The sequence below is a fragment of the Ciconia boyciana genome, chromosome 8 (assembly GCF_034638445.1).
Source record: "Ciconia boyciana chromosome 8, ASM3463844v1, whole genome shotgun sequence".
Lineage (NCBI taxonomy): Eukaryota > Metazoa > Chordata > Aves > Ciconiiformes > Ciconiidae > Ciconia > Ciconia boyciana.
Genome location: NC_132941.1, coordinates 44,316,376 through 44,337,389, shown reverse-complemented (window position 1 = coordinate 44,337,389; position 21,014 = coordinate 44,316,376). Strand labels below are relative to the sequence as shown.

The window sequence follows — 21,014 nt, the reverse complement described above, 5'->3', positions numbered from 1 at the left end:
TTTTCTGAATGAAAAAACGGATGAATAACTCATACCCAAAACTCCGACTGCCTGTTCCGTCACCTGTTAATCCAATTACTGATTAACGTTGCTTGCTTCTTCCCATATTACCCAACAGCTCTGTTCTTACATATCACCTCCGGGCAGTCAACTCTGTTACAAGAATGCGGAAGTGCAAGACAGGATCAGGCAATGCCAGAGCTTCTTAAAAGCTCGAGTTACTCTTTATCTGGCAATTTTTTTCTATTATCAAATAACATCAGTAAAACAGAGAGAGTGGGGGGCTTGTTCGCTCCTTGCTCCCCTCTTATCCTTGCTTACTGTAGATGGTGTAGCTGAGATCCACAGCTTTAGGTTTCATTTTCCTCTGAAATGGACCATATGTTGGGCAAGTGAGGTACAAATTACCACACTAATGGTTCCATATTGGGGTGGGGATGATGCCTTTAGTGTCAGGATACTGGCAAGTGTCAGCTTCTGCATATGTTCCAGGAACATTAATGCTTTGCTGTAATTTGGTCATCGTTGGCTCTCTCTTATCTGCGGTGAGCTTAGTCTTTCTGATTTAGTCATATTGGAAATAACCAACAGATATTACAGAGACACTATTCTAGTAACAGTTGCCCCTTCTCCTCCTCCCCAAAAGGCACGGTGTCTTGCTCTGCATATGCCAAACGCCTGCCATGTAAGGGAAGGATGTGGGACCAGTGCTTTATTTTCTCCTGTGCAGCTGGGCAGCCTGGCACTGCCAGGTGGGAGTAGTCCACCTTTTCCTAAGAGAAGGGTTCCCAAAACTGGGGTCTGGCTCTTGCAGCTGATGACTTTGGACAGTATCAATTAAAGTATTGAGTTAAGGAATTAAAAACCTCAGTCCATTTTCTTTAATACTTAGTACCACTGTCTGAAAATCCAAAAGACCAGCTTCAGTACATAGCCTTGTGTCAAAGTAGTTTCTTAGTCAAATCTGCAGATCTGCATTGGTGCAGTATTAAAATCTATTTGCTAATTACATGTACTGTTCTAGGTTTGTTTAAGAAATGTTGATGGTGGTGGTGATGCCTTACTTGAACTTTACAGAGCTGCAGATTTTTGGCTCTACTCTTTCTACAGCAAACATTAAGGCAGCAGTCTACTTGTACTCATGCGAGTAGGCTTACTTGCCATGTGGAGTGATTCACACACTTAAAGTTAAGTGTATGTGCACCACTATTTGTGACAAAAATTTCAGGTGAATGGTTCGCTAAAATTCTGTGGCTTAAAACTGTCTCCTGAAAGCAAAGTTGCATTCATATAATTCATAAAATCCCATTTAAATGTATAGAAAATATTTTTTAAAATGTGCATGACAAAGAATTTAAAATATCCTAAGTTTAAGTCTTTGGTAATAATAATAATGAAGAAGTCTAGATTTAAATTGCTGACACTGCTAGCTTCACTGTTTGAAACTAGCAGGACATGAACTCCTAATAGAAGCCTGCTCTAATAACTTTGGCTCTCTTGATTTGTGGAAACTTGATATATCCAGAGGTTGGGGGATTCTGATTTGGCAGCTCCACTGTATGGATGCCAGCACGGTTGGCATCCATACAGTGTATGGTTATCCATACAGTTGTATGGTTAGACAGCGCAGTTGGTCGCTTAGGTCTTTCTCATCATGACTGAGTGTTTTAAACAGAACATTTCTTACTAATATAAAAACTCTGCCAGTCCAAATCTGAGATTATATCTAGTAAATAATTTGTACTGCTCTTTACAGATGTGTGTTACAGTAAGTAAATAACAAATAACTTCTAAAATGTTGTCTTAAATCCTTGCCTGCTCCACAGTTTTCCAAGGTTTGGAAATTTTTGGCCATGGGAGATAGAGTTTTAAGAATTCATGCTAGTCTTCTGACAAGGGGAAGTCAGTGACTTTCACCCCATGTTTTGGGAGACAGGGGAAAAAAGGTGTTAATCATGTGAATCAAGAGGTAGAAACTAGATAAGAAAGCGCTCTCTACTAAGTAGATACAAAATCATCTGTTGTTTCCTTTCTCTAGTTGGGAAAAGTATTTCTTGTCAGGGGTAGGAGACCTGTAATCTATTTTAATTCTTGCTAGGTTTTTTTGCAGCCAGTGATATCAATTAACTTTGTTTGCTCTTCCATCAATATCCATGCTGTTACTGGGAAACAGGAATTAGAACATTGTTTTGTACATACAGATTATAGAGTTACATGTGTTTCCTTCTACTCTTGGATCTGTTTGGGTAGAGTACTGTTATTCTTCAATGCAAAGGCTCTGGTACGTTTCAGTTTCACTCTTCTATAGATACAGGAGCTTGTAGTTCTTTCTTGAGGAACAGGATCCCTTCAGACTACTGCCTCATGTTGTATTTTGTCAACACCATAATGAACTTGGGAGTTGGGGTGAGCAACATAAGCAGGATCCAGAAAACTGAAGATACTACTGAAATGAAAGAAAAGTTGGTTTTCTTCATTTACTTTAGGAGAGGAAGACTAAAGGCTGCTGCCCATCCTACAATGTACTCGGAGCGCAGCTGGAGTCAGATGAGCCCAGCTGCCGATCATTCTTATATTAGACATTGACATGCTAATTTTCCTACATAACATGAGATGGGACTGTCCATCTCAGGGAAGAGTGGCATTGTTGTTTGTTTCATAAGCATGTTCAGTGTTACTCCAGCACTTTTGTGTCTGTGAATGTTTCCCAGCAATCCTCTTAAGGGAAAAGAGGAAGCTCTGTAGTTTCCCTTTCTTCAACTAGATCCCTTTTCTGAGCATTACTTTGAGAAGAATAGCAAGTTCCACCCCACCACCTCCCTGGCTGTTTCTCAGGATGGATGTGGATGATATGCATTTTCAGCAAAAGGGAGTGATGTAACAGGACTCTGTATGCTTTATTTTAGACTCAGGCTGTGACTCTGTGACTGATACAGAAACAGAAGACGAGAAGAACCCAGTTTACTCCCACAGACTTGCCATGACTGAAGAACATGGATCATCCAAGAGCACTGGGGACCATCCGGTGGTGCAGCCTGACCGCATACGGTGTGGGGTACTGTATGTCCACTCCTTGGGCTACGGTCTTACTGTGGGCTGGTGCAACCCATTATGCTGCTCTGTAATGGACAGCTTTAGAGGCCTGGGAATTAGTCCCTAATTCCTTTTCTGTCACCTTCCCTCTCAGCCCCCTGTCCTCAGCGTCTCTGTTTCACGAGCTTGGTTCCCTAGGCCCAGAAATAGCTTGGTAACATACGGTGCCCAGTGTTGTCTAGACTGCAATGTCACTTATTGACAGATAGTCTCATTAATATAGCTGCTTGTCTTGTGTGCTGTGAGGCGGGTTCACAGTCTTGATTTCCCATCTTTCATTCTGGTGAGATTTAGGGGTGGCAAGTGGAGTAAGGTGATTGTAATGAACCAATTAACTCCACAGCCTGGATGCAGTCTAATATGACAATTCTGGTGCATGTCCTGCAAGTGACTCCAAAGAGCTTGGATCATGGCTTTCTGTCTGAAAAATAGCATTTCTTAGTATAGCATCCCCTCAGATGGAAGAAGTCTAAGTTTCTTCCTTTGTTTCTGTTTAGAATGGGGCTGTGCTGCTTGAGGGAAGAGACTGATAGTGTTGAAACTAAATAATGTTATAAATCTAGCTTTAATCAGTTTATAGATTTAGCTGATAAATCTGGAGTTTTATCAGCTTAATGCATGTATCTATGCTGGTGCAAGCTGTAACAGAAGCCACCTGCCCAGTTACTTCATGAGTGGAAGATGCTCCTGAAAACTATTCAGGACTGTGAAAATGACAGATGATAATTTATGTGTTAGTTGCAATGACAACAAAATCCCTAGAAAAGGGATTTAACAAAGTAAGTGTTCTTATGTTGTGAACTCGGATGTTGTAATGCCTTTTCTCTTAGGTGCAGACAACAGTTTATATTATCATGAAATGTAAACTAGATGGCGAAGTGAAAACTGAAGTTGAATTCTTTCCAGAGAATGCGTCATCTGTGCGTGTGCTGGCTGAGATGGAGAATGAGTACACAGTCTCTGTGGAGGCTCCAAGTAAGCTGGGCTGAGATTTTCCCCCTGTCCTCCCCCCATTGCTTCCTTTCTATCTCAGCCTGCCTGTCCTGAAAAGTGCCAGAGGGATAAGGGTAAAGGTTGCAACGAAGGAAGACTTGAGGCGAGGAAATCTTGAACTTGCATTCTTGTCTGTGATACTTTTGTGATGACGAACTGAGATAGACTGCTGCTTGGGGGCTCTGTTTTCCTCTCAGCAGTGGCAGGGTTGCAGTGTGGAAACACCTTACTGGGAGTTCTGAAAGCAGATTGCATCTTGTAAATCACTTTGAACTTAACTGTGTGTTATAACCACCACATTAGCATTGGCAGGGCACCAAGAGAAGGTAAGTGCCAGTAAATAATTGCATGATTATAACAGCATGTGCTTAATGTGTGATGATCTCTCTGTGATCTGAAACTATTTATCCTGGCTTGCCTTTTAATTTAGATACGTTCTGTCACTCTAGATATTTACATTTACAAAACTGTAGGTTGTCTAAACTTTACGTTCACTAAACTTTAGGGGCAAGATTTCAGAGCCTTACAGATTGATAGTTGTTTCCCAGCATGATTTTATTTAATCTACTTTGGTCTGTCCTCTTGAAGATTCATTGTGCCAGCTCTGAGAATAGAGACTAATAGTCATTACAGCAACTCCTGTAAAGTCCATGAGGTGGATTGATTTAAAGAAGGTGACCTCACCCACATAAAAATGTTCAACTTAATCTGTCTTAAATCAAGACTTATCATTTAAACATGGACCTGGAAACTAACTTGCACTTTGAATTATAAACATGACCTTCACATTGATGGAGTGTACAACTATGTAAGCTCTGCAGTTTCTAACAGTAAGGGAAATATATTTTTAATTTCTTTCGTGCGTGACTGTAACTATTTCATCATTTCCTGAGTAGTTAACAGCCAAGCATATATACAGGGAAAGATTAATTTCAGTGTCATTCAAAATATTTGTGTTTCAAAGAGAAAGTTCAGACCTATGAATGCACACTGGACAAAACATCAAGAAGCTCCCAAGGTGCAGGTGGGAGGTAAATCCTGTGCATGGTTAAAGCTGCAAAGCTGGAATTCTTTTAAGTTGATTTTGTTCAGAGACTAGTGAGGCTGACAGGGGTTGCAAAATCTCTAGTGACTTTTCTGGTTTCTCTCCCCTTCTTCCCCAGCTCTCATATTTTATGGCACGGTTTAGAGAGCTGCAGAGAAAGCCAGGAGTGGAGAGATGTAAGGCCTTCTAGTTTGAGGTGGTGTACTGTTAACATTAGTGGTCCAGACTACTGTTAGCAGAGGACCTAGCAGGTCACAGGTGATGTGCATTAACACAGCTATGAAGAAGGTAGTTCCAAAGTACTTGCCCACCTACTGTTCAGACCAACATAATCTCCTTTTTTTCATGACTCTTCATGAATTCAATACAACAGAAACTGTTTTGGTATCCAGCTGGCAGTATCTCCAAACTCCTCCTATCCTCAGGGTATTTGATGCAGACTCTTTCCCATTGTTTGTTCTTAGTGGTGATTTATTCTCTTTCTTTTCAAAGATTTAACCTCTGGGACAGTGCCTCTGCAGATATATTCAGGGGACTTGATGGTGGGAGAAACAAGCATCACCTATCATACCGACATGGAGGAAATCAGCAGTCTGTTGGCTAATGCAGCCAACCCAGTACAGTTCATGTGCCAGGTAATGACTCTAGCAAACGGCTGCTTTGGAAACCAGGTTTTTCAGAGGCTAGACAAGTGGACATAAGCAAAAGTGCTTGCCATGAAGTAGCTTTTCTGAAATGAAGAAATACAAGGTTATTTAGGGATTTTCACATAACCTTAACATCCCCTTTTAGCGAAAGCATGGGTGCTTTTTCTGTCTCTGGAGCAAATAGCTGGCTAAGGTGACTCAGGCTATCCAACTAACAAAAAAAAATGCAGGCAATCAACACTCACATTTAGACCTTGATGACTTGAAAAGATTGGGATGACAGAACTTGATATAACAGAAAGTACCATACAGAAATAGATTGTTTGGAAATTTGTACCTAAGGGTTCTTGGAAAAGATGTGAAAAGGTAGCAAAGATTCATACTAGCTGAATGAAATAGAGTAACATAAAATAATTTGTTTATTCTTAGCACTTATTTCTTTAAAGCCACTCCTCAGTTCTCATATCATATTTTGCACTGTTGGGGTACCTGAACCCTATTAGAGGGGTAAAGCTTGCACAAGCAAGTTCTCCAGATGTGTTGTCTTTGCTGCCTGCCTGCATGTCCCTGATCAGCCATGTAGTGGAACCCTGCCAAGTCATGTTGTTAGTCACCTGCATACCTGGGGCAGGGGAGAGTGTCTTTCCCTTTCTTTTTAGTTCAGGTTGTGGAGCAGTTGGTACTGGGCTGTGCCTCTAATTGGAGAATAGGCATGCTTCCCAGTTTTTGGCTAAGAACCAGTCCAAAAGCCAAACCCAGAGTGTACACCTGAGCAATTAAAAATGGACTAGTTCATGCTTAGAGCAGGAGTGACACTTCATTGGAACAGTTTCAGAAGTAAGATTATACCTATCAAGGAAGTAGGAAGTAACAGTTTTCTGTGCTTCCAGTTGTATGAGTGACTTTCTCATTGTACTCTGTCTTGTTATGGAGCGTACGGTTCTCCTCTGCTCAGATTAATGATACTCTGTTTCTGGACCAGGAAGCTATTCATGTTCTTTGCTTGACCTGAACATTGCTGCCTTCGGTGTTTATGCGTACTGGTTTCTGATATGTGCTAAATAAAGAAACACCTTATAAATCTCACCTTAACTGAATCTCCAGGCTCCCCCAAACAAAATCACTTTCCATTTATCTCTAGGCCTTTAAAATTGTGCCATACAGCATAGAAGCACTGGACAAACTGTTGACTGAGTCACTCAAGAAGAACATTCCTGCCAGTGGCTTACACCTGTTTGGAATCAACCAGCTGGAAGAAGAAGATATGACAACAAGTAAGTTGAAAGATTTTTGTTTTTTTTTTAAACTTAATCTGGATCAGTTGTTTTACCTTGGAGAGCCTTAACACTGCAGTGTGTGGTACCTGCACAGGCTGTCTCAAAAATCTTGGATCTCAGCCAGGAAGTTAAATTTCTGATGATGCCTATAGAAGGGAAATTGACATTTGGCTCAGGTGACCCTTTTTTGATTACATGCATCAGTCTCACTTCCTTGCACTGAGACAGATGCAGCTACATAGACAGCTTCAAACACAACCAAAGTGGAAAGATGATGCTCCCCAAAATGTCTCCCATACTTTCTCCCTTGTTCTTCTCCCAGTCCCATGTGGCATTTCTCCCCAGCCCAGTCCTTTTCCCCCAGCCCCATGACTCTACTCTAAGGTGCACAGTGGGCACTCAGCAGTTGAATTGGTGTGGCACCATGACATGGTTGCCTTACAGCAGCTGGATTCTACTGGAATGATGATGTAAGAGGTCCTTGCAAACCTGTGATCCTACATACATTAAGCTATTACAGTGCCAGATTCCCCACTAAAGGTCATAGGACTTAAGCCTGGAGATGCGCTAGATACCTCAGTTAATTTGTGCAGAGTTAGCTCCATTTTGAAACTGTATATATACTTTTCAGGGCTTTCACACCTGCTTTGGTCTGTGTGTTTGCTAGGAAAAATTTTGTTTCTCACCTACTGGCTCTGTTGCTGCTAGGGAGAAACTTAGATTCTAACAGGCTTCTGTTCTCACAGATCAGAGGGATGAGGAGTTGCCAACACTGCTTCACTTTTCGGCAAGATATGGGCTGAAGAACCTCACCGCCTTGCTGCTTACATGCCCTGGAGCACTGCAGGCCTACAGTGTAGCCAACAAATATGGCCACTATCCAAACACCATAGCAGAAAAGCATGGCTTTAAGGACCTCCGCCAATTCATTGATGAATATGTGGTAAGAGGAAGCAGCAGTCCTTCTGCATTGTCCCACAGCAGGTGTGGGCAGTGGCACCAAGCTTGGCACTTAGTGCTGTGGGAGTAGGAGTAATGGGGTAATAAAGGGTGCAATGTGGTGTGGTAGGGTGTAGAAGACAGACATCCAGCCACACGGAAAGTTTCCAGGCTGGAGGGTTGGGTGCATCTCTGGAGCTGGGGAAGTTCTTGGGGCTTTTGCACAGAGCAAATAAGATGGAAGCAGAGACTGTGATGCTGGGTTTCCTTATCATCCATCCATCTAATGAAGTTTCTACAGGGATGTGGTTGGTGTCTGGTGTACTCTTCTGACCTCTGATCTTGGGAAAACTACAGTCCCTTCATCTCACTTACTTGAGGGAGTAATATGGGAACAGAATATGTTTGGGAAGGTACAATCTGAGGTGCTCTCTGATTAGTCATAGTACAGTCTGGATTGCTTATTAGCTCATTCACAGCTGATCTGTGTAGTCTGCCTGCTCCACTTGAAATCCATTTCTTCCTGCATTAGGATAGCTGTCTGTTCCCTACTTGTTCTCTCTGGGAGCCCAATTCACAATTCAGTTCTCTTTGAGCTAACCCTATTCCCTGAAAACAGCACTCTGACTTTTCCAGATTATGACATGGACCTGACTTAAGCTGCACCAGGCAGTTGTTTCTGTGGTGTCCTTCAGTGTGCCTGGGGTTTATCCTTTCTTTTCCATTTGAGTTGTTTCCAGCCTGTATGCTTCAAAATAACAAGCAGCTCCTTGACTCAGATCACATGAATTCTTGAGCAGAATTTATTTGCCTTTGCTTTCAGTTGAAATGTCGTGCGTAATTGTCCCTAACAGTTGTTGAACGGTGGGTGATAGATCTGCCAGCCTTAGTGTGGTTTTGCCAGCCGATTACAGTAGTGTTTAAGCCCTATTTAGGAGGCACGGGTGGTTCTTAGACTTGGGGCTTGCTTCTTGACATAGGCATGAATTTAGGGTTATACATTGGAGCTAAATAAAGGTCATTCCCTGTTCTGAGATCAGGAGGGCTGCAGAAACTGTAAACTGTGTGATTAAAATCTTTGCACTGGGCTAAGTGAGAGATGCTTAGGAAGTCCTTTCAACCTCTTATTGCAGCACTGTGCTCCTCCCATGTCCTCCTTTCCACCAGCACAGTGACAGAGCTGTGTTAAGAGTAGGTCCTGCTTACTGACCATCAAGCTATCTGTGCAGCTTACTACCAGAGCACACAAATCTGCACCAGTGTGTCCACTGCAAGGTAGTGACTAGAAGCACTACTAGTATGGATATCTGAAAATCCTAGTAAACCCCTTTACTCACCTAATTTTCTCTCTGGCAAAAGTTCCTCTGCACCTCCCTAAAGCATTGCATGAGCTACCTGCCTGACCCATTTTGACTGTGGAGGGAAGCATGTGCAGACAGTTTTGACACACGTGCCCTGTGGATTGAAGGCCCATGAGGTGGCAGTTGTGGATGGAAGAATATCTTGTAGTACTGCAACTGGTTAAGATGGCTGTGCTTGTGACATAGTTGGAGCTTGCGGAGGAGGCTGGGACGAAGCTTTACGTTTTGCTCCCTTGCGTGGTTTGGTGAAGATCTGCACTGCCCTCCCCCTGCACTCGTGTTGCAAATATGCGAGAAAGGGTTCTGCTGTCCTGTGAATCGAAACTTGCCTGTATTACATGAACAGCTGCCTGCTGTGAGGTTTCCTGTTAATTTCACAGAAAAGGGTCTGTGTGCTCCCACCCTGGGAGTTATGTGCTGCTGCTAATGCCAAGAAACTGAAACTGAATCTACACCAAAGCTAAAACTTTGCTTTCTTCTAAGTGCTCCGCATGTGGCAAGCTTTCCCCCTTATGGTCAGCTACGCTTACCCCAGAATAGCCTTTGACAAGTATTTGTATTTTTAGAATGAGCTTTGCTTATGTTCTAGGAGTTTGCAGACATCGGGTAGGACATGAAATTGAGAGGGTGAGGGGCTGTAAGCGCTGTTCAGAATGTGTCAGCACCAACTTGTTTCACCTTCATTACCTATTATTACAATATAGATCTTGAAGGCTGGGCCCAGACAGCTGTAGCAGGGATTAAATTCCTCTGAGAAGCCTTAGTCTTTGCGAATGGGCTGCTTTTAGAAGGTTTTTCTCCATCAGTGATGGGAGAGTGAGATATCTTTTGTTTGCTTTGATTCTCCAGATTCTTTATTTAAATGAGACTTGAACAATTTTTTTCTTGCCCTCCTTCCTCTCCAGGAAACTGCAGATATGCTGAAGAGTCACATTAAGGAAGAGCTGATGCAAGGCGAGGAGGATGAGTCAGTTTATGAGTCCATGGCTCATCTGTCCACTGACCTGTTAATGAAATGTTCCTTGAATCCTGGCTCCGATGAAGAGCTTTATGAATCCATGGCTGGATTTGTCCCTGGTGCCCCAGAAGATCTTTGTATGTATATTCATAGAATCACAGAATCGTAGGGTGGTTTGGGTTGGAAGGCACCTCTAAAGGTGATCTGGTCCAACCCCTCTGCAGTGAGCAGGGACATCTTCAACTAGACCAGGTTGCTCAGAGCCCCCATCCAAGAGGCCTAAGCTTATCTGTCTCTCTCATACATAGCAGTGCCTCAGTTGAGTTTCAGTTAGGGCTGGTTATAGCTTTTCTGCTCTCACCACAAGGAGACCATGCTCTAGTTCTGATGTTGGCTGGCTGATAAAATTGCTCTAAACCTGTCTTTGATTGCCAGTGTACAAGATCAAGAGCTGTTTCCTCAGTGCTTTGAGGACTCCCTGAACCCTGAGCAAGTGAATTAGCATTTGGAAGAGACTAAATTTTCTACTATGTCCTGCTTCTCCCTCCTGAGATCCAGGGAGGTAGGGACACTCTGACTTACAGACACTGGTGGAAAGAACACTATGTAAGATGTGATTTTACTGACAACTGGGAAACTGAAAAACAAGAGCTGAGCTTCTACCTCAACAGCTTGAGAACAAAAGAAAGTGAACATCTAGAAATATGTGTACTGAAAAGATAATTGAAAAATCATTATTCTAATCCACTTGCTTTATTGCTAAAAATACAGAGCTAATTCTGATAAATATGCAGATGTTTAACTTTTTCACCATTCCATTAATATTCAGTGAGGTCGATTGCAAATACCAAGCTAAGTACCAAAGTTGAGCAATTGTAAATTTGGTGTTCTTACTTTTCTGCCTATTTGGCCTGGCTTCATCCCACTGATATATTTTATGATTCCCATGTTGAGCAGAGAATCTAGTTTATTATAGTTTAAGTACCTGCATAAGGACTTCTAGTGTTTCTGCAGTTTTAAGTGTGCTGCCTCAGGGGAAAAGCTTTCTTACTGAAACACTTTTGGTTATAGACTATATCTGTCCTCGGCTTGTTTTCTCCTCTTTTAGATTAAACTATGTTATAAAACACATTTTCGCTGATTATGGAGTCCATAAGACTTTGTCGGTTCTCTGCCTGAAATCATAAACTCTTCTCTGTGAAGTTTTGTTTGGCTGCTGCAGGGATAGTTTTGCTACCAAAACCAGGATTATTCTGCCTTCAGGTGGAGATAAGCAGTAAGGCCGGTTGGACTCCTAAGGAACAAAGCTGCTGTTGTTTGCAGTAATGGGGGTGAGGGTTTCTAGATGTTTGGAAGCTCTGCCTGCAATCAGTGCACCTCTGAATAGGGTTGATTGACTAAGTCTGTGGAGGGGGAAAAAACATGCTTAAAACCACTAAGCCCAACTTGTCATCTTCTACCTCTGGAATGTCCAGATCTCCCAGAAACTATGCAGGGGATATTCCTTTCTTTTGTGGATGCAAATCCAGGTCCCTGTAATTTACCACTTTTGAACTGGCCTCTGAAAAGCCTCTCTGAAAATGTTGTCATATTGGTTCAGGTTTAGATCAGAATTGCTTCCTGTCAAGAAAACCATTTGCCAGCCCTGCAGAGTATTGGTGGAAGAACTAATTGTTTTAAGGCGCTTGTTTCTTCTTCCCTGCAGAAGACCACCACCTCCCTCAGTCTGCTGTCTTGGTGGTTTGTGTTCATGTCCCCTTTCCTGTTTCTGTCAAACAAGCCACATTAAGTTATACAGTTCAAGTACACAGGTTTTCCTGCCCTCACTCACTCTGATTGACAGATTTCAGGAGAGAGTTTGGCTGGTGTTTTGGATGAATACACGAAACAGAGCCTGCTTGGCTGACAGGCATGGAGATGGAAAGCTAGGAAAGGTTGCCATGGGATGGGAAAGGTTGTGCATTTGAAGCCTAAGTCAGGCCGCTTTCCTTAAGCCTCCTCAGTAGCAAAGGCCCAGCAGGCACATGTCCTTTAGGGGAAGTTTCTGCAAGCACAGCCACATCAGCAGGGTGGCAGAGGTCTCTGGGATCAGCACCAGAAAGTTCTCCTGCTGTGCAAATGTGCTGCAGACTCTGCAGGGCTAGTAGGACTAGAAAGGTAAAAACCCAAGCTGTCCCTAAAATAGGGACTTATGATTCCTTTACTGAAAAGCAGAGCTGAATGGGGTTGCGTTTTAAAATGTTTTCCTCATTGGTGAGATGCTGTGTATGGCTTATCTGTAATACCTCAGCAAGGAATGTGAGTGTGTTACCTGCTTCTTCTGGAGGTCTCCTGGTGTATTGCTCCTGCACGCAAATCTCTGTTACCTTCAACTCAGGAGTCTTCTACTGAAAATCTCTGTTTTTCTTATTTCTTATTTTTCTTTTCTCTTAAAGCCTGTTAGTCTTTGCCTGAAGAATATTTACAGCTTGTCTGAACAGTGCTTAAAATCTACCTGTATTGTAACAGGTAAGGTTAAATTGGCACAATGCTCGACATTTGGTTCTCTCAAAATGAAGGTGTTTCAATATTATTTAGAATACCAGCACACAGGCAAACCCTCACTGAAATTAGTGGGAGTGCTGGCTGGTTTAGAACTGCCATCACAAATAAAGGCTTCAAGCTTTTGTACTGACTTAAAGGTTTGTGAGGATGAAAAACTCCCTAGGAAATCATAATCAACTTCTACTGAGGTACTTTCTCCAGGTCAGAGTAGCCCTTATGTGAGTAGTTATGGCTGTGGTGTAGAGGACAATACCTGGGCTATTTTAAGTGTAGCCATACTATGGCAGCATATGTGCTTCCACCACAGTTTTTCAGAGACTGATCAAAAGAAGGTTAGATAGCACAGTGTCAATTTGTCTGGCAGGAACTGGTTTGAGAATAAGGTAACACAGGACTGGAGCCATTGTAATGAGTTAAAAGCAGTAGCAAATACTTGAATACCAGAGTGTTCTGTCAGTTCTTGTATTCTTCATCCCACTTCTGATTTTTCAATGCATTTTTATGTGTTGTTTTTTTTTTCTCTGCATTTGGTCCTGGGGAAACATTTACAGAGAAAGTGCAGAAGCTGTGCAAGGGCCCAGTTTTGCTTAAACTGATGCTGCATGAGAGTTGCACACACCTGTGTTGAGTTGCTAGTTGTCCCTTTAAGTTTTGAGATAAATTATGGAAATAAAAAAAATGGAAAAGGTTTTGTTCATCTATAGAACACTGCTTCCCCTTCTGCTGGAGGGGAGCATTCTTTCCCAGGTAGGTCTTAATGCCCTGAGCAGTGTAGATCACAAAGTACTCCTAACCAAATTAGTGGGAACTTACTAGCTCCTGCTGTTACCTTGTTTGCTGTTCTTTAATAATGAGATTGAATTGCCTTATTTAATTTCTTATCATTAATCTAATTGTTCCCACTTCAGAAGAGCACTTCCCTCTTATTACACTTTTCAAATACCTGTAAAGTCAAACGATTTTCCAGAATATGCTCCACGTTGGTGCAGGTTGCAGGTAAATGTCATTTAGCTGAGTCACTCACACACTGTAACAAACAGCAGCGGAATAGCAAAAAGGGAGAGTTATCTCCATCGTATCAGTCTGGTAGTATGAACTACAACATCAGATAAAGTGCTTTGCTTTTTCTGCTTCCTTTCACCAGCACCTCCTGCTGATTTTTGCAAAACAGAGTATTTTGAGTAGGCTGGAGTTGTATGCAGGAGAGGCTCTGAGAGCAAGGACTCTTGAAAGTGCTGAAAACCTGTTTGGTTTGTGTGAAGATTGAACTGCCTGGTTTTGTGTGTGTGTGTGTGTTACTATGTTGTTTTACTTGGGGAAAGAGTTAGGCTGTATTTCCTCTGTCCAACGTCAGACACTCCTTTCTCAATACTAAATTATCATCTGACCCTCTAAACACCTTCCAGTCCAACTAATTAACTCAGCCAGCTGTTTTGACTTTTATCCAATAAACAAAACAAATACTATCTTCTGTGTCGTGGGCAAATTGCCCTTAATGTCTTGTTTTGCCAAGTCAGAGTTTCCACTCAGTTTAGCCTCTCGGGAGCACTGTGCAGAGGCCAAAACCTTCACCTGGCCAACACACTCTCAATAATAGCTAATCCTCAGTGCCTGCTTGGAGCCTTGTCAGAACTTCTCAATAAGCAATGTTAGTCACCCTCAAGCGTAAGCATCAGGCAGCTGGCAAACATTTGTGCAGAGCGGACTGAACATAGCAACTTAGGAGCCTTTTTTGAGGCAAATGTCTGGTCAGTTGCCTGGCTTCCTCTTTGATTTTCACCGTAAACCAAAGGTCCAGTCAGAAATATCACATCATTTTATTATATTATATTCTGTTGTTCCACATGTTTAAGGGCATAATCAACTGGTTCATCTTTCTGTTTTGGTTTTTTTTCAGATGTAGAGATGCTTCAGTCCAACCCAGACACTCCAGTTGCTGGAGATGAAGTTTCTCTAACTACAAAAGATTCAATGCTCCGCAAGTTTTTAGAAGGTAAGACCTGTTTGGAGAGAGGGGTGGCAGTAGCACAGTTAAAGCAATTCAATGGAACTTGAGATTTCTCCTTGATCTGTTAAGGATAGGAGCTAGTCCATGCTTTTTGACATGGACAGCTTTGCCTTAGTGGGTACAAATGAGGCACAACAGAAAAAGCAGCTTGTGAGGTGATTTCACAAATGCAGTTAGCTTCTTACCAAAGAGGAGGAGTAAATTCTAGTTGCAGTCCCTGCCTACCAGTGAGTGCAAACACACAGCTGGTATCTATTCAGGGATGGCTGTCTTTTGTCCTTATCTTAGTGATGGGAATTAATTCTCGTGTCCCGATATGGGTGCAGGCTCCCCTCATGGGCAGAGGCTGAGTATAAAATAGAGCAGCACAACCTAGTGCTGAAATAGATGTTTTATTCAAAAGTCCATCCATTGAAAACAGCAACCTGGAAAGAGGAAAAGAACTGCTGGCTCCCAAACCTGATCTACGCTCTGCCTCTTCAGTGCTCCCTCTGCCCTCTCTGACCAAAGCCAGACCTTAGCTCCATGCTATCCCCACTGAGCATGATCAGGTTGTCCAAGCCTTTTCCTGGCTCACTAGGTTCCCTGGGATACAAGCTCACTTTTTGTGGGTGACCCAGCTGGACTCGGAGCAAGATTAAGTCTGGGGCTCTTAACATCTTGTTCTGTTTTCCCTGCCAACACCGATGCTCTGGCAGTCCCATTGCATTGACTCAACTAGGTGTTACAACATCACTAAAGGAAAGTCAGTCCAGTGGTTAGAGTAGTCACTTGTGACTTGGTAACAGAGTAGGGAGTTAGTCCAGGGGATCTTAATTCTTTTTGCTAGCATGCAAACAGAGGAAAACTAGCTTTTAAATCAGGTGTGACAGCATTTGATGATTTTGCAGTTATGTTAGGAGTGAGGATAGAATGGAGATGATGAGGTGGTATAATGGTAGCTGGGCTTGTTAAATACAGACATGTACCCAGCTCCCTCTGAGACACATTGCTCTGAGATGAAATATATTGTCAGCTGATGGCGATTGCTCATTTCAGACAAAGGAATAATTCTCTGTAGTACTTTGTAGACCACCACAAGTAGCTTTTGGGAATCAGTGCTCTGTTTGATTTGTTAACTGTTATATTATGTTAATTAACTGGAATTAATTGATGTAACTGTTCCTTGAGTTCTTAAAAACAGTTATGAGATTTTCAACTATGGTTTCTTCACCAAAACGGATGGTACAGGCTTAGTGGCAAACACTTACATGCTACTAGATGTTAATGACTTTATCAAGTCCCATCTTGAAGGGCTTTGGCATTTTAAGTCACTGCAAAACTGGACGTTTTTGCTTGTGAAATGGCCAGCTTGGTAAGAATGTGGTACTTAGTGCATCTGGAGGGATCCAGTGTTCAGTGAAGTGGTTTGTTTTTCTTACAAACTCTGCTCTGTTGCAGGCAGTAGCATGGATGTGCCAGATTCAGAGGAAGGTGTTTACCAGCAGTATGGTGAAGATGTATACTACTCAGTGGAACAAGATCCTTTTCCACAGGAAATGGCTAGCAGACCTCCAGTTCCTGTTCCAAGACCAGAATCCAGCTCTCCACAGCCAGACAATGAGCTGTACATCTCCAAAAGTGAGTTGGGTACCAGGACCGAAACTGTAGACTAGTCAACAATAGAATGGCCTTGACATGGTCTCCAGTTGCCAAATAAAGGCCAAGAAAATCTACACGTTTTTGAGACCCCTGGATTACTTGGCTCTGGAGTTGGATTACCTTTGGGATCCAATTTCAGATCTGTTTTTCATCTTCTGCCTACTCTGAAAATGTGGGGATGTTGTATCCTGAGGTCTTGGCCTGAGCTTGCTCTTAATGAAAGCAGGAGGATGACAGATAACCCCCAAACGGTATAAACAAATCCAGCTAAATAGGAAAGATCCTGGTATTATAAGGACACAGTCAAACTAATAAATTGAGACATTGCTGCTCTGTAATGGTATTGTTGATTCAATAGCATTTGTATAGGGCATGATTCTATACCTTAATACCTCACTCTGAGGTGGGATTTAATTGAAATTGAAGAAAATTGTGCCTCTTAGTTTGCTAGGCAGTTTTGGAAATCTGGGTCATATTTCACAAACATTCTAACAAGAACTACAGTAATGTGTGGAAGAGTAATTTCAGTGACTCCTCCTTCCCCCCATGACAGGACTGTGGGGAAAGCATGTCCAGATTTCTCTTAGAGGTGGCTGAGCTAAATTCTTCGAGGTCAATAGAAGGGGAGTTCTACTGCACAACTCCTTATCTTGTTTTCTTCAATGGACTTAGTAGGGTAACAGAAGCTGTAATGCAGTGCAGAATTGTGTATACTTCCCATATTCATCCTTGCTATTTCTGTCCTAATGAGATGCATTTCAGTATCTAAATTTGTTTTACAGTTTTTGCACAGAAAGCTCAAAGACCTGAGAATCTCTATGTCCCTAGAGGAAGGGTTAAGAAAGGTAAGTCAGAAGTTCACCCTGAAAATCTTTCCATTAATCCAAAAGCAAATCTGCTGAGGTAGCTTCATTTGTGTGAAATGTGACAGAATAGTCTGTTTTACAAGGCTCTGGGAGTAATAGTCCTATATGAATGACCCAACCTTATGTGACATTGGAAACTTTTTATAACTGCAGAGTGTGAGGGGGGTACCCTTTTATCACATACTGTACATATTCCCTATCTTGGAGTTTATTCTCTGTCAGGATCATAATGATCACTGAAGTCCTTTTTTATATTGTGACCCATATTACTTCATGGAGTCGATGTCCCACTTTCGATCTTCTAGATATAGCCACTGCCTGTTGATCCTTATTTCCTGGGATTTAACCTTTAGTGAACTGCTTTCCATTGATCTCTGCACTTCCAAAACTATGCACTTATTCTTTCATCTCTTATGCTATGCACTATCAGAATGCCAGGAACCACATCTGAGCTTTTATCTCATGTGTTGGGAACTCCTCTTTATGTTGCAAATGAGTTACAAAGAGTCAGCATCAGTAGGGTGAGTTTTCACCTTTCTGTTTCTGGAGTTACACTGCACAGGTTACCTAGGAAGAATCTAGGAAGTTTTAGGAATCTTACCTAGGAAGCTTTGTGACTGCCAAGGTGAAAGCTCTGTTTTGTGGATTGCTGAGGAGAGAGAGATTTTTGCAGTGAGGAAGGAGAGCACTTTAAGGAGTACATTTTGTGCTGTTCACTTAAATTATGTTTTTAAGAACAGAGATTATCCCTGGGACATATTTGCATACAAAGCTACCTCTCAGCTGGGCTTTTAGCCCTGCAAATAGCAGGACAGCATAAGGACAAAACATTCTTCTGGCTAGGGAAACATTCAGTCTGTAATATTTATTTTTTTGCATCTCTGCTATATCAAGGGTGCTTGAGTTTCTTTGTATTCAGTGAGGACAGCAGATGCCACAAGTTTAATAATATTTTTGGTGTTCTTCTCTCTTCAGAGACAATAGTCAGGCCTGTAAGGGACCTGTCTCAATCAAGCATATATGATCCATTTGCTGGAATGAAAACCCCAGGTCAACGGCAGCTGATTACATTACAGGAGCAAGTGAAAATGGGCATACTTACTGTTGATGAAGCTGTACTTCATTTTAAGGAGTGGCAACTGAACCAGAAAAAGAGATCAGAATCATTCCGGTTCCAGCAGGTACAGGCTTATTCCACTCTTTGGGAAATACAGCTGTCTCTCTAGGTATATATCACAAGCTGTTCAGTGTGGGTACATTTCTTTCCTGGTTGGAGCAGGAAGACTGCTAACACACTCTCCCAGCTAGCAGAGTTCTCTCTTGACACGTGTCTGTTCTCTCTGTTCCCATGCAGCAGCAAGCAGGTAGCTGCTTTACAGATCTGTTTGTCTTGCAGTAGTGGTGTTAGTTTTTGGAGATCTGTACACTAGGAATTGGGCCAAATCCAGTTCGCTAAATTACCTTTCTGGAGGTCACCTAGCACCTACCTGCTGGCAGGGGACTTCTGTGGTGAACATTTAGCTTGTCAGTTCTCACCCATTTCAGATCAGTGAAGACTCAGTGTCCCAGATGGTGTATTGGCTTTAAAGTCTTATCTTGTAGATGGTCTAATTCCTCCCTGGGTGTTTGATAGCTCCAGGACTACCTGTTCTTTGCAGCTGGCCAAGGTCTAGCAACAGTCATTAGTGAAAGCACAGTGTTTGGGTGGCTTAGCTGAATGAGGGAGTCATTACGTTGGCAGCAGCAACATAATGACTGGTGGAACTAGCAGCCATAGTTTAAAATTTCCATTCTCAAGTTAGAGTGGGGCTCCCTCTTTAAAACCACTGCCTGCTGCTTTTGGAGCCTTTTGTTCATGCTGCGGCAGTCTGCTCTCACACCTGAGGTGCTGGTCTCCGGTGTGTGACGCTGTTTTGGGAGCTGTCAGAAAAAAGCCAAGACTTTTCTCCTCCTGATTCTCACTTGGAATGGTCCTCTCTATCCAGAAACAGTCAGAGGAATCCCTTCTTCTGTCAATAAAGAACGCAGTGCTACTATTAGACGTCTGTAGCAGAGATGAAGTTGCATGCTCTGTGCCCCATCCCATGAGCAGCTTTCAAAGTCTCTGCTCCCGATCTTGCCTCATGGTACAGCAATTGCTCCGTCTGCTTTTCCACCTATTCAGGGGTTTCCTCCTCTTACATATGTACATATTTCCCTACTGGAAAAGTGGTTTTTTGTTTGTTTTTTTTTTTCTCTCTCCACCTTTCCTTACTGTAAGGTGCAGTGTGCTGCCACGCAATGGTGAAGAGACTTCGCTCCCAGTTACATTTCCAGGTGTCCCCTCTTCTTTCAGTGGGGACATCCTGAATTCTTTCTGAATTGTCCCTCACACTCTGGCATGTGTGGCAGCCTCCTCTGCCCCTGCAGGCAGAATTATCTGTTCATTAGTACAGAAAGGACTGTGCAGTTACTTGATCACGGGTCTTGTTTCTGTGCCAGTGTCACAGTGGAAACAGAAAATAGAGGGAGTTCTAAACCAAATATGCTGCTTATCTGCAACTGCCAGTGAGTCTGTGAACTTGACCTTAACATACACAATGAACAGCTGAAAAAACTTGGCTTCTGAGAGGCACACATGGATTTCTGAAGGGAATAGATTAAAACCTGTTGACATGGTTTGGACTTCAGCCAGGTCTAGCCAGCTTTGTTACAGCTTGGTTACAGCTTGCAAAGTTAGCTGAAATATAATATTGGTATTGTCAGAAAGCTGCTCATCCTCCTTTATTTAAGCCCTGAAAAGAATATCTTGTGATGTTTTTAGGAAAATCTGAAACGGCTACGAGACAGCATAACCAGGAGGCAAATGGAGAAGCAAAAAAAAGACAAAAGTGCAGGTAACAGTCTCTGATTCTGCTATTCTCTGGTAATGAAGCAGCTAACAATATTAATAGGCTCTTCAGGCAGAAATGTCTCCGTGTGTATTGTAGTTATGTGATGTTTTAATATTCACATCCATGTGCCTGATGGCTAAAAGATAGAGAAGTTGCTTTACTCTTTAATTTCCCAGACTGAGGAAAGGATGCCCACATCTATGGAGTGAATCTTGATTCATTCATGTACAGTTATGATCGCCCTTACGTGATTGTGTTTAACTTTGTTCTTGGGTGCAAAGCTGTCTCTCAGAGGCTATACTTGCATGGACCCTTTTGAGCTGTTCATTTTCCCTTGCAGATTTGGAAATTACAGTACCCATTCGACATTCTCATAATACTTTGGGGAAGCCAGAATGTGGAATATATGAATACGCCCCCAGGAAAAACGTTTTCCCACCAAAAAAGGAGTTAAAGCGAGGAGACTGGAAAACAGAAAGCACATCCAGCACAACAAGTAAGCAAACTTTGAGTGTCACCCTCTCTACAGGAAAGCTGGATGGAAAATACTTTCCCGGCCTGACTCTGGAGTCAGCTCAGGGGATAGGACTTCTGTTCCTGAATCCCAGTACTGACACCACCGCCCCAAACCTGGCATGCCTCAGGCTGGCTGTTCTCAAAACTGTAAAAGCAACCCCAGGTACATCAGGTGGTTTGGGCATCTTGTGTCTGCGTCTCTGCAGGAGGAGAACCTGAAAGCTGAGTGAAAGATTCCCTTGAGCCTTCTCAG

At 42.5% G+C, this 21,014-nt stretch overlaps 1 protein-coding gene across 1 annotated transcript in view; it reads left to right on the top strand.

Annotated features, from left to right (window-relative positions):
- PIK3AP1 (phosphoinositide-3-kinase adaptor protein 1) overlaps nt 1-21,014 on the top strand; it is a 44,841-nt gene that overhangs the window by 19,631 nt on the left and 4,196 nt on the right. The window contains exons 3-14 of the mRNA XM_072871099.1: nt 2,907-3,055; nt 3,924-4,068; nt 5,624-5,766; nt 6,920-7,052; nt 7,802-7,998; nt 10,261-10,450; nt 14,755-14,850; nt 16,306-16,485; nt 17,289-17,351; nt 18,348-18,553; nt 20,176-20,248; nt 20,586-20,741. Of these exons, the coding sequence (XP_072727200.1) occupies nt 2,907-3,055; nt 3,924-4,068; nt 5,624-5,766; nt 6,920-7,052; nt 7,802-7,998; nt 10,261-10,450; nt 14,755-14,850; nt 16,306-16,485; nt 17,289-17,351; nt 18,348-18,553; nt 20,176-20,248; nt 20,586-20,741 (1,731 nt within the window). The remainder of the gene's footprint in view (nt 1-2,906; nt 3,056-3,923; nt 4,069-5,623; nt 5,767-6,919; nt 7,053-7,801; nt 7,999-10,260; nt 10,451-14,754; nt 14,851-16,305; nt 16,486-17,288; nt 17,352-18,347; nt 18,554-20,175; nt 20,249-20,585; nt 20,742-21,014) is intronic.